A 15,225-nucleotide genomic window follows, 5' to 3' on the forward strand; every position below is an offset into this window, starting at 1 on the left:
GGAGGGGTTGCAGGCATTGGCAGCAGTTGTATAAACTTCCAGAGATGTCACCATCGTTAAAGCCACCTCTCTGCACTGAAATCACCACGACTCTCCAGCTGGCAAAGCCAAAACAAGGTCACATCGTGTTTTCTGATGGACCACCAGTTGTGCTTATGCAGCCCTAGAGCTCAAGCATCCCTGCTGGCTCCCATGGCCATGTCTCTTGCTAAGCAAAAGCATCATCTCCCAAAAGCAGGGAGCAGACCATTGGTATGTGGCCAACGAGGAATGGCCTAAATGGGGCTCAAACTGCACCCCTCTATGAGAACGGGGTGCAAACACAGCAGTGGGAGCTCCCTGCACCTGTGATTTACTGCTACTGGGAGATGTGTGCCTGGGCAGCAAGGCTGGTGCCAAAAAAACCCAACTCACAGTCTTGGATTGGGCTCCTTCCCTCTGGTGCACCCATCACCAGCAGCTCCAAACAGCAAAGCAGGGTGCTTGTGCCCACGTACTTTGTAGAAGCAGCCTCCAGCCTCGTGTTGCAGCAGCAATTCCCAGGTCTGTCCTCTCACCCCCAGCCAGCCTGCAGTCAGCAATGACTTCTCCCACCCCCATGGATGACCCACACTAACCTCAGTGACGGGTTTGATCCTGACACAAGGGCTGAGCCCCCCCAAGGTCCTCCCTGCCAGTAATGACTGCGTCACCACGCAGCTGATGGCATCAGCAGAGCTCATAGCAGGATGAGAGCAGCCCCCTCTCCCTCCCCCTCCCACCCAGGGAGCACTCGTGTGACTCACACTGCATCACAGGCCCCAGGCACTCTCTCAAGGCATCACAGAAGATATAAGAGATGATTCCCCACCAGAGGATGTTCTTAGAGCATCTTACAGGGACCTAAGGGTAACGATCCACAAGCAAACTGGAAAAGGATACTTCAAGCAGTCAGCTACCAGGTCCTAACTAATCAACAGCTAAAATCCCTCACGTCCTCAGGGAATCCACAGAAGATTAAGTATCTCATGTAAGGACAAATCGTGGCAGATTGCCTTTGTAATAGTTACCTCTTTGGGGAACCTCCTCTGATTTGTGATGGATTAAGCTAATCAGTTTGGAAGCAAAGACTGATCCAGCTCCTGGCCACAGCACAGATAAACCCACTCAGCAGCTCCCCTAGGAAAGCAGATCATTCACATGAGCACAGAGGGGGCATCCCCAGAAATCATTATCTTTACCTCAAAGCTGAGGGAATGCCTTGTCACTGGTCAGGAACCACCTCACAGAAACAATCTGATGTGGTTCTTAATACCACCATTCCAACAGGCAGCCTATATGCCAAGTATGCAACAGCCTCCCTTCTGCAGTAGTACACAGGGAACACAAAGACCCCAAACTTATTCCAGTTAAAGAGCATGAACTCAGCAGGATGCAGACAACAGACCAAATACAACTGGACTCAATAAAACATTCTCGCTGCCCCTTCAGGATTTCACCAGCATTGCTGAGAGGCTTCTGTGCTCTGATACTCACCCTAGCTAAAGTCTTCTTCCTCACATAAGCAAGCAAAAACCACTCTGATACCTATTTTTTTTTTTTTTCATTTAGAAAAAACACTCTATTTCATCACCAGGTAGAATTTCTTTCCAGTAAAGCTCTTTGTATAAATTACATATTTACTTTAAAAAAGAAACAAAATAAATACTTCTCTTTTCACATTAGATAATTCCCTGCAGACAAAACACAAACAAAACCACCCCAACTAAAGGGGTTTCACTACAGATTTGTTACAAATCAAAAAGACCGTAAATACTTTTTTTTCCCCTTTCTATGGTCATCACAAATCCAGTTTTAGGAATCAAGTAGATCATAGATATTCCAGAAACAGAAGAAAACTCTCCTTGAAGAAACAGCAGCTAAGCACATTGTCCTTGGGGAGATCAGTTTGGCTACCACGACTGTTACCACCAGACTTGAGAGTCCCATTTGTCCATAAATGTGGCCACGTGTGCTGTGAGGTGGGAGCCCTCCATCCCAACGACAGAAGTTCACACCATTTCTTCTCAATCACTCCCCTGGTGAAGTCACAGCAAACTTTCAGACTTTCACTCAAGGCGCACCAGCTCATTTCAAAGAGAGGCACTGTCTCCGAAATTGAGGAAAAAAAATTAACCATTACTTTATAGCCTAAAAGAGAAACATTTAAGTGCCTGCTTCCTGTTCAATAAGGCATTGTAAAAGTAAATAAAATAATAAGATAGGAGTTAGTGACTGCGAGGTGATCCACAGTGTTACTCTAACGGTTCATGTCTCACAGCAGCTGCTGATGGATTATTTCCCATACCATCTTCTTGCGGAAATAAGGCATGTCTTTCTGTAAAGAAAAGAAAAGAAAAACCCATTCAATACATAGCAGGAAGAGACAGCAAACACACATCGTGTTCTTTCACATCAAGTTCATTTTAAGCACTGCCAAGGCAGCCACTGTGAGTACAACATGGTCTGCTGTGTCTCACACCCACTTTGGTGCTGCATGGATGAAACCCAACAAAACCAGATTTATTTGACTATTAACAACAGCTTAAAACAAGCTCTGATTAATGGCCACTGCATCAGAAGATAACTCATATTTTAACCAGTCCAAGGGTTAAACCTAATTCTCCAAAAGATACAAAAACCATACCTTGCACAAGGGGAAGTTTGAGGTTTGCCTGAGACCTAAGGATGATGAATACAGCTCTACTCTGCTGAGGCCACTTTGAGTTCCAGCCCTTGCACTACACACCACAAATGGAAGTACAAAACTTCCACCCCAGGCAGAACAAACAGCTGCATAACTTCCCCAGCCCCTTCATGTGTGCATTCATCTGAAACTGTTAGTAACTTTGGCTCACCTCAGTGAAGGTAATGGGTTTGTCTCTGCAGACATAATCTGCATATTTGCACATAAAAACTCCGCAGTCACTTCCATTCAATTGCTGAGGAATTTCCTAATGAATGGAAAGAAGGTGGAGAATTTTTTCTATCTTAAAAGAAAAGCAACTTGGAGGTAGCACCACCCACCACTACCAATACTCTGACTTGCAAACCTACATGCACAACCCATCCCACACACCAGGAGTACACCCAGGAGTGAACCACATCTTCACAGCCCTCTGTTTCCTTTGCTTGGATCTTATAATTCAAATTCTTGCAGGGGTAGCAGCAATCCACCCTGCAAGGTGTCTTGAAGTTTGCATTGTGAGCAGTGCAACAGTGCCACGTCTGCTGAGTTTGCAGATGCTGCTTATTGCTATTAATTTGTTGAAAGACATCAGCTCAACCCTTTTCTTCATCACCTGCCAGAATTCACACTCCGAAGAAGAATCATCTCTACCTGCTTTTGGAAGCCTCCTCTCTCAGACAACAGCTAAACAGATTCTTAAATTCAACTTGTAAAAAAGGTGCAAAGCCAGATTCACCCTAACATGGCAGACTAATAGAAAAATAAAGTATTCAGCCAGCAAGGAAAGGCACCGCCTCGCATCCCTGCACGGCTTCCTAATCCACTTGCAGCCTGAGATGGTACCTGATAAAAATGTTTATGGATGTTTAAAGCTTAGACTTATTAAGAAAGTGTTAAGGCCTCTGTGATGAGGAGTTATGGATTTCAGATCCCAGTAGTGCTCACATACATGGGACTCCATGCTGTAAAGGGTCCACTCCGAAAATGACAGCTTCACTTTATCTTTCTCCCAGCTTTCCTCTTGCAGGTATTGGCTGTTTAAAAACAAAACAAAACAACTTTTCATCATTTAGGCCAATGAAAAAAGAGATGCTGAAAGACCACAGGAAGCCAAATGGCAGGACAATACGATGTCAGCAGATTTTTACTGTCATAAGGCATTTGGAGGAACAGTTCAAATGTTAATTTTGCATACACTTCATGGTGATGCTTTGTACATGCACATACTGGAAACCCAGACACGTATCACTTCCCTGGATGGAAGGGATGATGTGAGAGAATGGTTTCTATTCCCTAGCTACAAAAAAAGCAAACGCTTCAAGTTGTGTCACAGATACAAAAACCTAAAAACCTCCTCAGAGTTCACAGCAAAAAGCATTGACTGAGCAGTTACTTACAATATAGCTTGACAAATCTTGTCTCCTTTTTTTCCAAATGAGTCAAAGTATGTGATGGTCTTCTTTCTGATATCTACGACCTGTTATTGGAAAGTAACCATTAGACACTGCACAAGCCTATGCAGCAAACAGAACGAGAACTGATCAACGTTTCTTGCTTGCTTGCTTTCTACCCACTTAATTCTTCAATTAAAAAAAAAAAAATCCATCATGACTCACCACCAATGTCCAGTGTGATGTCAAGTGAATAGGAACTAAAATGATGTGCTGTTTGAACAGATTTACATTTCTAGTCCATCTTTTTACTGCTCTGTAGCCTTCGGAAAGAAGTCTGGTATAGAAGAAAGTACTAAAAGCATAGACTGATGGATAGTTTTCTTTTTTGCCTCTTTCCATCAGAAGATTCATGTAGAAATTAATGACCTGTATGATAAAAAGCAAACATAGGATGTAAAATAAGACACTGCTCACCAAATTAAAAAAGTAAAAAAACAGAGAAGCAACATTTCCAGAAGACTAACTTCTAGAAACTGTCTGATCCAAGAAATACAAGCGTTTCTAGAAACTCCAGACCTTTATATACCTAAAGTAAGACTCGACAGGTGTTTATAAGTTCTGCAGTGAGGGTCCTCAAATAACTGAAATCAGACATCTGAGGACATTTTAAAAGACATACAGAACAGAAACATTGCTGTGCTGCAGCAAGTTTTACCTCATCATTTAGCCACTGATGATTGTTCAGTGTATGGATGTCCTCACGGGTGAGTCTGAGTTTGAAGGCACTGCTCAGGATCTCATCCGGTTTGCCCTCGCCCAACGCAGCCTTGATCTCTCTCTCCATGGCCTGAAGCAAGCAATTGAATGGGAAAGGACCTGTGAGCACACCAACCTGCAGGCAGCTTTCAGCTGTAACAAGGTCTGCTAAATGAAGGCTCGAGTGATAAGACTAGCACCACCAAGGCATGTAAGTCGGGCACCTAAAAGAACTTACAAGTGGGGAGCTCCAAAGGGAACTGAGGTATCTACACTAGAGTCATGCATTCAGGAGTCTCAGTTGTGTGTGTAACTGTTCTTGTATGGATATTTCCATCTAAGCCTGCTTAAGGGATGCAAAGCACACTTTCTTTTTGGTTAAATCTGGGCCAGTGAAGTGAAAACAACAACTTTTTTGTCTTGTATGGAGCATCACTGTCCAGAGTTTGTAAACCCTCAATTTGCTTGCCCTTCCCAAATCAACTGTCACCAGGCCAAAAAGAAGGTGCTCAGTTACATCAGCAGGACTTCAAATCCAAGGAATCAGAGCAGCCAAATATTGCTCTGGAAAAGCAGCTGTTAAATGTGGACCAGTTTTGGTCCTACTCACATAACTCCCACAAACCCTTACATGAACACAACCAAAGGACTTTGTGGATTGTACTAAACCCTTTAATATCAGCTTTACTGCTGACCCTTGCTCTGCAGACATTCGATGAGTAGTGAATGCAAGCTCCTAACACTGCAAAATAGGCTCAAGAATCATCTGCAAAAAAAATGGAGTTATGTGGATGTTTTACAGCTTCCTAATTTGAACAAGAGACTGACAACTATGGTACCTCTGTGAGTGGAGGAAAGCGTTCTCGGGATTTTGGGAATTTCTTTTCTTCCTCATCATGGACAGATGGTCTGGGCAGAACGGGTGCCGGACGCAATTCAGAGGAGGCATCCTCTGGGACTTCATCTCCCTGCTGTCTCTGTTAGACAAAAAGAAGTCAAACTAGCAAGCAAATTTGCTAAGGGATAACACAAAGTCTTGCTCATGTATAAAATTGGAAGTGTATTTTGAATATGCATCCATATACCCATATATCCACATACATCTGAATAAGCTTACCCCTGCACTGGGTTGTCTCTCTTCTCTTCCCTTGCCTTCCTTTTCTGCTGGTGTACAGTAACTGCAATTTGAAAGAAAGAGAAGCAGGCTGTAGCAATATTATCCCATGTAACTCTTACACATCCATCTTCTGGTTGAGGAATGCACTATCACAGATCAGACTGCCATACAAAAGTCTCTCACATTGGCTTTGCTTACTGCAAATCCAAGCTTCCTTCAAAAACACACAGCCATCTGCACTCATACTGTTACTGCTCAGGTGGTTCACAAAGAAGAAATGAGAGACACAACTGGACTGCAAGCAATTCCAGAGCCACAAGCTACTCTCGTGCCAGAACACTGAGATGAGTATGATTATCAAAACCAAAGAGGAACTAAGATTCTACCTGGGCTCCTCGCGTTCTGGAGAGTGGCGTGGGCTGCTGTCACCTGCACAAAAAAGCATACAAGAAGCCAGCATTTAATGAGGATCAGGCAAAAATGACTCTCAGATTATGAAGGAAAGGACAAAAAAAAACCCTTGCTAATAATGACTACAAGGTTATGAAATTTTAACTCTGGCAAACAGGCCTCCTGGATATTATGTGAAAGCATATGAGCTCTGAAGCCCAGAATCTAAAGTCACTTTCAGTAGTTACATTCTTCAGCTTAACAGACAAGACAATCTACCAAACAAGCTAACTTGTTATAAAGAGAGGTGCTGTGCTAATCCAGGAAAGAAGTAATTTGCTGGCGTATGAAAACTGTTGAGTCCCAGCCTGAACCACTGATTGAGCACCTGGGGAAAGGACCTGGTCAGCCCTGGGAGCACAGGTGAAGGCAATTGGGGTGGAGCCTGGCTGCACCTCTCTTAGACCCCATTTAAGGGCTGACTGGAGTAGGGAAGAAGCTGTGGTTGGAGATCACTCCCTTGTGAGCCTAGATCTGCAGACAGGTAAGCACTTTTTCTTTTATAACACCATCCCGTTTCATGCTAGTTCCTTTTGCTATTTCACTTCTTACTGCCTTTCCACTGGGTTAATTTTTCAGATTGTAACAGCTGGCTTAGTGTTGAAGCTCTGATATCATGGATATAGTCATGTAAAAAAGGATTAAACAGTAATGCATTCTCACAACTGACTGACAACTTAAAGGGTACACACACACATCAGTGTGCCTCCTCCACCAGCTCAAAGGGCTGGATGTTACAGACTTCACCTGCACAGTATGCAGTTACTTCTGCAGCTAAGAACACCTCTGGTACAGTGCTAGTGTGGAGGGACAACTTTAAACAAATCTTTTCACTTACAAAGCCATTTCAGCTAACGACTATCTCTGGTTTTGCTCCTGCTCTCCTTTTTCTTTCCAGAGACAGCTCATTTTGTTCTAAGAGCCAATGTAAGCTATACCAGATCTAACATAGCACAAAATATACCTCAAATAAATGTTCTGTTTTAAAGCTAGGCTTATAAAATAGAGCAACTATGAAGCATGGGTCACTCACCAGTTTTTGGTGTCAAAAGCTTGGAGGCATCCCCTCCGCATTTTTGTTCTTCCAGGAAAGTTACAGCAGACAGTGATTCTTTGTGGTAAATCTCAACACTTTAGTGCAACAGGGAAAAAAAAAAATAAAAATCAGAATTTCAATACATACAGTACTTGTTATCTGTATGCAATCTGTGTTTTATAGGATAGGACAGGGCAGCATTCTTTGTCACAATCCCTGACTAACCCTCTTCAGCTTATTTATTGAAGATAATGCTGTCACTGTGAATACACTGTCCACACAATACACATTTCTGGGATATTTTAGTTCATCCTTCTGGACTGCTCTGAGATATGAGCCAAACCACAATAACCAACAATTGAAAGATCAGATGCCAAAAGCAGCATACTGATCCAACCTAAAATGCTAATGTTGGTGCAACTAAAGCTACACAAAATGTCATTTTCTGTATCATTTTCACACACCAGAATGTTTAAAATGTGATGTGCTATTCTGATCTGAAGCCCTGTGTTTCCATGTCTTCTAGCTGTGAGACAAAGCAGAGACTGGGATTTTAACTTCCAAGCAATCCATGTTTCACAGCATTCACATGGCATTTCCTACTGTCTTACTGTGCAGAAAGGCATGCTGCTATTTCACCATTTTGGCATCAGTATTTTCTAATTAGGCCCTTTGTATAAAGCTTTGAGGTGTAGCTATCCCACTGAGATAACAGCTTCTATTATTTTTGTGTTTTTCCTGGTGTGGTTAACTTTATGCAATCTCTTACACAGCAACAGAGATATCAAACCCACATCACTGCTACTCATGAATCAGATTTACACACAAGTTCCCTCTTGTAGGTTGCTTACAGCACAGGAGTTCTGTGCACAAGACTGAGATTTCTTCCTTTTAATCTACTGGGAGAGAAACATCCCTACAAACAAACTTTCATCTGCAGAACATACCTTCACAAAACATTCATGCTACACCTGGAAGAAATGAATGTGAGGAGGGGGAGCATCTCTTGAGCTTTCAAAATTTAGTTTATGCTAAGACCTGCCCTGGGATGCTATCAGGAGCCTTGAGAGTGCAAAAGCTGCATTTTTCCCTCCACTTCCCCATGTACAACAAAGCTTATGTTAATTTCTTCCTATAATTAATTACTTGCAGCTTGTTGGCTTTGGAGTATGGCAGTATTTAGCATATTTGTCCTTCAGTAGTTTCAAGAGTTGCTTGTATTTCTCTTTTTCTTCTCTCTGAACATCCTAGCAGAATGGAGGGACAAACAAACAAAAAAACAGATTAGAATCACTGCATATGAAGCAAATACTTGTCATCTGGATTTAGTGCCTGCACAGGTTGCTCTCTAAATACTGCAGCTCATTTTACCAGCAATTCCCACATGTTTGTTTTGTGTTAGCCCTGTGGGAAGGATTTGTGCCCACTGTAATTCTCAAAACTTCTTTTACAACCATTTTTTTTTTTTCAAATGTGGGCCTCTTATCTGCAGCTGCGGTCTGCACCTCTTGCATAATAATTCAGGCTAATATGCATTCCTGTCAGTACACATAATGACTGTTTGCTATGAGTCCCCAGGATATCTTAATCATACTCCACTGCTTGCCACAGCCTGCTTCTCCACTACTTCAGTCTGAGACTTCTTCCCAAGAAATCTAGGTTTATTACGTATAGCTGCTTCAGACATTGGAAGGACAGGGAAGGAACCCAGTGTTTTTGTAGCTGTAATTATTGAATGGTTTAACTTCAAAAAGCCTTTCTCAGCCACATACCTCCTCAACGGTGCGCCAAGGCTTCCCTGTTTTGCCTATTCCTGAAGTAGAAGGTTTTGGCTCTTCATCCTCTACGGGTGGCCTTGGTGTTAAAGTGTCATCTGCAGTAGGTTCAGTGTAGTAGTTGCTAAAAATAACAAAGGCAAAAGAAATACCATCAAGAAAACATTCAAATAAGCATCTACAATTCAGCCTGCACTGACAACTGTTTTTACATGAGATGTTGATTACTTTCAGATGAAGACCTGCTGTCTTCAACCCATTAATGAGAAAGTATGCACAGGTGAAACTAAAAGCAGAACAACTGCCTTGAATAAACACTGCTGTTTGATCTGCACAAGTGATGCAGGTAGTCTTAGGGCCCTTTCCAAGGCAGCCCAAGCCCTGAGTCAATACAGAAGCTTCTACCTAACAAAGCCCCTTCTAACAAATCTCCCATGTCTATGAAGTATCTGGATTCAAAGGGGGGAAAAAAAAAAAAGATTGCTTGGAGGGGAAAAAAAGGCAGCTAGATATCTCACTGCAGTACAGCAACTGGATCAAGTCCCAGAATAATTTGGATAACTATTACTATGTGGACAATGATCCAGCTGTTTGATAATACTCAAGAAGTTCAAGAACAAAAGTGAAAGGTGGTAAGTCTTTACAGAAAGAAATTAAAGGATTTTTACCTCAGCTGTGGAACTGTCACAGGAGAAAGGGCAAGTGTAACCCTATCGAAGTAAGCATCACTTTCAAAAGGCATATTATCTGTAACAAGAACAGAAGTTACATCAGTAACCACAAAAGGAAACCAAAGTTTTCAGTTTACAGTAAAGAGCTTCACCAGTCAAAAAGAAACAGAGCTCATATGCAATATTCCTAGATGTTACATATTGTGCCTGCAATAATCTGTATGTAAATCTGAAGTTGGGTCATGTGGTACACAAGGATGGGGGAAAAAGAAATGAGTTGGTGACCTGGTGTCAGCCTTACCAATCTGCAGCTTTTCCAGCACAGGGCTTGATGGTATTTCAGATGAAGGGTCATATGGAGCAGGTGGAGGCTTGAATAAAAACAAAGGTATCACTGTGAGTACAACTTGAATGCAAATACAAGCAAACATAATGTTCCTGAAATGTAGGCAGCTCTATTATGACTCAGGGATCATGATATGCTGGTTCAGATTGCAGCAGAATGCAAATATTTGCAGAATCTCTGACAAGTACACTTAAATTTTTTTCTTTAATACAGGAGCTCATATATGCAGTGATTAAAACTACATGAGTATAACCCTGAGTTCTCTTCATTCAGCTCCTAATCACACTGAAATGTGAGTTTGGCCCCTGAAAAATAACTCTTGTGAGAGAGAGTAGCTCTCTCAAGAACAAATAGATCATTGCAGCTTCTTATTCTTCTCTTATACCAGTGGGACAACAAGAAAACACTGCAGCTTTGAACCAAACTACAGAGATGAGCAACAGTTCACTGGTTATTTTCACAGAATCAAAGTCCTATAGGCTTTTAGACCCATCCTCTCATGGTCTGGTGGATAACGTAGCAAAGAGACCTTTATCCACAGCAATTATGCAGTTTTACTTGTAAGGTGATGCATATTGATCTCTTAACTAGTAGCTTTAGAAACAACTTGTAAACATGGTAAGACTACAGATATGACGACTATTAAGTATCTGGAAGACTGCAAACATTGAGCTCCTTAGATACAAGAGCTAGAGCACAGTGTGCAAACTTGAATAAGGCAAACCCAGCCAACAGGAGCTGCCTGCTACATATAGCAAAGAACCTACTGCTGTATGGGCTTCATTATGCAGACAAGCTCCTTCCTTTTGTCTCTCACAAATTTACCAGTTACAATTGTCTACTTTCAAAATCTGTGCTAACCTCTTCTCCCAAGGTTGTGGTTGAAGTTATATTGTCATCTGAAATTGTCCAGTATTCATCTGCTGCCCTGGGTGGCAAGTTCACCTCAGCAGAAGTGCTTGCTTCCCCTGGAGGCTCAGAGCCTTTAAAAAAAAAAAAATGACAGGTCAAATAAGAACATGACTGAAAAGGGAAACAGGGATTAAGTGATACCAGAACAGCACACTATAACAGTTCAGGTTAAATTAGGGGAAGCACAGGTGGCCAAGCAATAACTACAAAGCTCCATGTTTCCCCATAAAATTTGTGCTAGGAAATATCCTGCAGCATAAAGAGCATCAACTTCTCCCTCTTCATCTGACTGAAAAAGGGGAACTTTGATCTCAAACCATGATCCATGCAGTGAATACCGAGGTAGCAGCATAGCTGCATCACTCCTAAATCCCATTTTTTCTCTGCCTGCTATCACTTTAAAGGTGCTTCCCTTTGTACCCCAGACTCTAGGTGGTTTTTCAGAAGAAACACAGCTATTTTCTGCTGGTGGATGTGAAACACTACTAATACAGATCATGAATACAGGAGGGAACACACAGCTTTGATGTACAGTGCTCCCTCTGCTGATGTGGATGGGCTCATGGCCAGAGAGATGTGGGACATCACCTGCTGGCAGTAAAAGTACACCTTCCTGCCACGGCCAGTACACATGACACAATTCTGCCTCAGGCCATTGGCTACACAGATGATCACAATGAAAAGAATGGCTCAAAACTTCAGTCTTTATGCTGAAGAACAGAAGCCAGTTTACCAAAGTACATAAAGCCTAAAAAAAAAAAAATAATAAAAATCAGGTGTATTAATTACTTCTGTAATGTGCAATACCTGATCTTTTCCTTTTTGGTTGAGCCTGGTCAGGATCTTCTTCCAGAGGCGGCTGAACACTGTGGAAAATACGTGCAGATCAGCATTTGGAAACTGCAGATGAGCTTCTAAGAGACTCATTTCCCTTCACAGGACCCAAACTTCCCAAATTAATCCTTCTATCCCAGAGGTCTCCCCTCCAAGCACCTCTAAGATCAGTCCAGACAGAAATACATGGCAGCGTCTGCCATTGATGTCTCCCACCCAGCAGAGCACACACACAAAATTAATTCACCCACTAAAAACACATTAGGCCCCTTTTTCCAGCATTCAATATATACTTTCTATCTGTTACAAGCAACCAAAAATTCTTAATTAATATACAGGTTTGCCTCTTTCCTCAAGGAAAGAAATACGCCAGTGATTACTAAGCCATCTGAGTTCACTACAATGAGTTGCAGAGGAAAAAAAAAAAAGCCTAAGTAGGACAGGAAATATAAGATGGGAAAGCAATGCATGTACACCCACAGAAATAACTCACTGCTAAATCAGTGCTTGCGAACCATTCATTGCAATCACTCTCAGCTGCACCCCTCCTTACTAAGCAGCAGCTGAAGCACTGCGTCAGGTTGTCACAAAGATAAAGTCTAGGAATCTATTTATTAATATTGGGAATACACAGCTCATTTATATATATATATATTATTTTTTTTTCCTATTTGCTTCCAAAAACACAAAGTGGTGTTTCTGTCCTTCTCCCCACCCCACATGGCGAGGACTCTTTGGTCCTTCTTTGATCAAAATAATTCCAACTGTTACACATCCAAGCCCTGCTCATCTCACCCCTTCTGGACTGTCACCCTTTGGCATCAGAAGCACAAAAAATAGCTCCACATTTCATATAAAACAGAGGATATTTGTCATTACGATGCTACTAACTTCAGGCAGAAAATACCAAGGAATAGGTGATAAACACGAATTATTCCTAAAAAACCACATTTCTATTAATGTATTTAATATTTCAGCAGGCTAAATTAAGAAGAAAACACCACCACGTGTGTCTTTCCATCCATCTTTTAGTAACAGCTAACTTTCACTCCCAGGCCTACAGCATACGGCTCCCAGCTCAAACCTTCTGCAGAGACACAGCACCACAAGCCCTCCCCAAGGCTGCACTTAGAGATAAACACAGGTTTAACACCCAGCTACGTTACCACCAGCAGTTTTTAAAGAGAAGTGCTTCCTCCCCCAGCTTCAGCACTGCACCCAGTACCTGTTACAATGTCGTTTTTTCCGTTTACACTTAGTCGGACGCTTGGGCTGTTTAGGTTGTTTTGAGGACATGGCAGGATTAGTTTGGTCTCGACAACGCAGAAAAAGACTAAAAAAGCTCTGATGTCTCTGAGTTTTCTCACTCCAGGTAAAAGCAAGTGGTAAAAAAGCTCAGCTATGCGTCTATAGCAGAACGCACAACTGGCGAGGAGTTCAAGCTGTGCCCGTGGAGCAGAGGCTCCTCTAAGGCTCTCGGTGAAGTAAAAGCAGAGGGTGTTGAGCAGTGGTCGCAAAAAAGGTGGAAAAAGCGCTGCAGGAGGCAGATGTGCACCTGCCCTCCGCACCAAGATGGGCTCAACTCCCCCTGCGACACCGTGGCAACAGCATAACATTCTATTCCCCCCCACCAGTGAGGGAGGGGCGAAAGCAAGGTGTCACAAAACCCCCTTATTTCTGCATGCACACATCCATGTGTGGGCCTCTCTCTTCTTCCAAATCTCCTCCTGCATCACTGCTGTGAGCACCTTGTGATAGTTTTACCATGTAAAGCTGTAAAAAGTTTGACTTTTCCTCTGGAATTCACATGGTGCTGCAATGCAGCATTTAAGAGCAGATCATTTTTACCCACTTTCCCCATTACTTTCACTACCGATATCCATAATTTTTCATCTTTCTTTGCTGTGGGAAAACCCCAAGTGGCAGCTATAACAAAAAAGGCAACTTCTGTAAAACTTCACCGCGTGCTCCACCACTTTGATTGGGAATGGTGCTTGCTCAGGACATCTCTGCATCCAAAATTTCAGCCAAACCATTCACCTGCCTGTCGCATTCGTGTACATTTTGAGAAACAGCACTTGTGGAGAACTGAGGTTGTGGATGCCCCATCCCTGGAGGCATTCAAGGCCAGGCTGGATGTGGCTCTGGGCAGCCTGGGCTGCTGGTTGGTGACCTGCACATAGCAGGGGGTTGGAACTGGATGAGCATTGTGGGCCTTTGCAACCAGGGCCATCCTATGGTTTTCTTGCAGTCTCACACAGGGAGATGTTTTAGAGACAAGCAGCATTTCAGACCTAATTTCCAACAGCACTGCTGCTGAAAACACCTCCGCCATTGGTACACAGCATTTCCACCCTACTTGCTTCCCTCATTTGCAGTGATCTCCTAGCAAAGCTGAGCGCCCACAGTGTGGCAAGCAGCCCGTGTTGCTCTGCCTTTGGGAAGATGGATGTGGCAGGGATGGCTCTGCTGCACGCCATCAGCTCCTGCCTGCAAAAGCACTGCCCTGCCTTTCACTTTGCACACAGAATCACGGAGTCGTAGAGGCTGGGAGGCCTTTCTGGAGATCATCCAGTCCAACCCCCCGTAAAGCAAGTTCCCTATGGTAGAAACGTGCCCAGGGTTCGAGTATCTGCGGAGGAAACCGCACCGCCTCCGTGCGCAGCCCACTCCACGGCTCTACACCCTCACAGGAGCTTTTATTCCTCATTTTTGTACGAAACTCCCCACGTCCCAGTTCACGTCTCGCTCTGTCACACACACAGCCCCGCGCCCGGGGAAGGACCGGCTGCACACATCAGTGCAGACGTGCTGGAAAGGAGCTCTTTGGAGAAGGACACGTGCGTGTCCCGGTGGCCAAGAAAGCCTACGGGACGCCGGGCTGCGCAGCGCAGAGCGTGCCCAGCGGGCCGAGCGAGGTTATCTCGGGGCCGAGGAGCGGAACCCTCGGGCAGACCGGCACCCCGTCACGCCCGAGGGCCGGACGCAGCGCGGAGGGACACGCGGCGGAGCGCTGACCTGCGGAAGGGCCGCTTGCGCGGGGCCGGGAGTGGCGCGGAGCGGCGCGCGGCGGCGAAGAGGCTGCCGACGGCCGCCAGCAGCCATTGGTACATAGGCCCCGGCCGCCGCCGGCGGAAGTGCGTACATCTCGCGAGACTACCGCGCCGAAGCGCCGCCGGCGCGCAGGCGCAGAAACGCGGGAGGAGGTGCCTCCGTGCGCGCTCCTG

At 44.0% G+C, this 15,225-nt stretch overlaps 1 protein-coding gene across 2 annotated transcripts; it reads right to left on the reverse strand.

The window, feature by feature from the left end:
• Positions 1-1,581: 1,581 nt before the first annotated feature.
• Positions 1,582-15,145, reverse strand: SENP2 (SUMO specific peptidase 2). Of its 2 annotated transcripts, none has more exons than XM_031596539.2 (17): positions 15,017-15,145; positions 11,972-12,030; positions 11,114-11,235; positions 10,208-10,277; positions 9,904-9,982; positions 9,233-9,359; positions 8,607-8,707; positions 7,458-7,555; positions 6,361-6,403; positions 5,975-6,035; positions 5,697-5,834; positions 4,817-4,948; positions 4,324-4,527; positions 4,105-4,184; positions 3,657-3,741; positions 2,877-2,972; positions 1,582-2,356 (listed from the first exon to the last, which is right to left on the reverse strand). In XM_031596539.2, the coding sequence occupies exons 1-17, from the start codon at positions 15,109-15,111 to the stop codon at positions 2,294-2,296; spliced, it is 1,653 nt and encodes a 550-aa protein (XP_031452399.2). In that variant the 5' UTR covers positions 15,112-15,145; the 3' UTR covers positions 1,582-2,293. The 2 variants fall into 2 exon arrangements, with proteins under 2 accessions (XP_031452399.2, XP_031452400.2); XM_031596540.2 differs by lacking the exon at positions 15,017-15,145 and adding an exon at positions 13,224-14,979 and having other exon boundaries at positions 1,583-2,356.
• Between the last annotated feature and the right edge of the window lie 80 nt (positions 15,146-15,225).

The sequence above is a fragment of the Phasianus colchicus genome, chromosome 10 (genome assembly GCF_987193195.1).
Source record: "Phasianus colchicus chromosome 10, bPhaCol1.hap1.1, whole genome shotgun sequence".
In the NCBI taxonomy this organism is placed as follows: Eukaryota; Metazoa; Chordata; class Aves; order Galliformes; family Phasianidae; genus Phasianus; species Phasianus colchicus.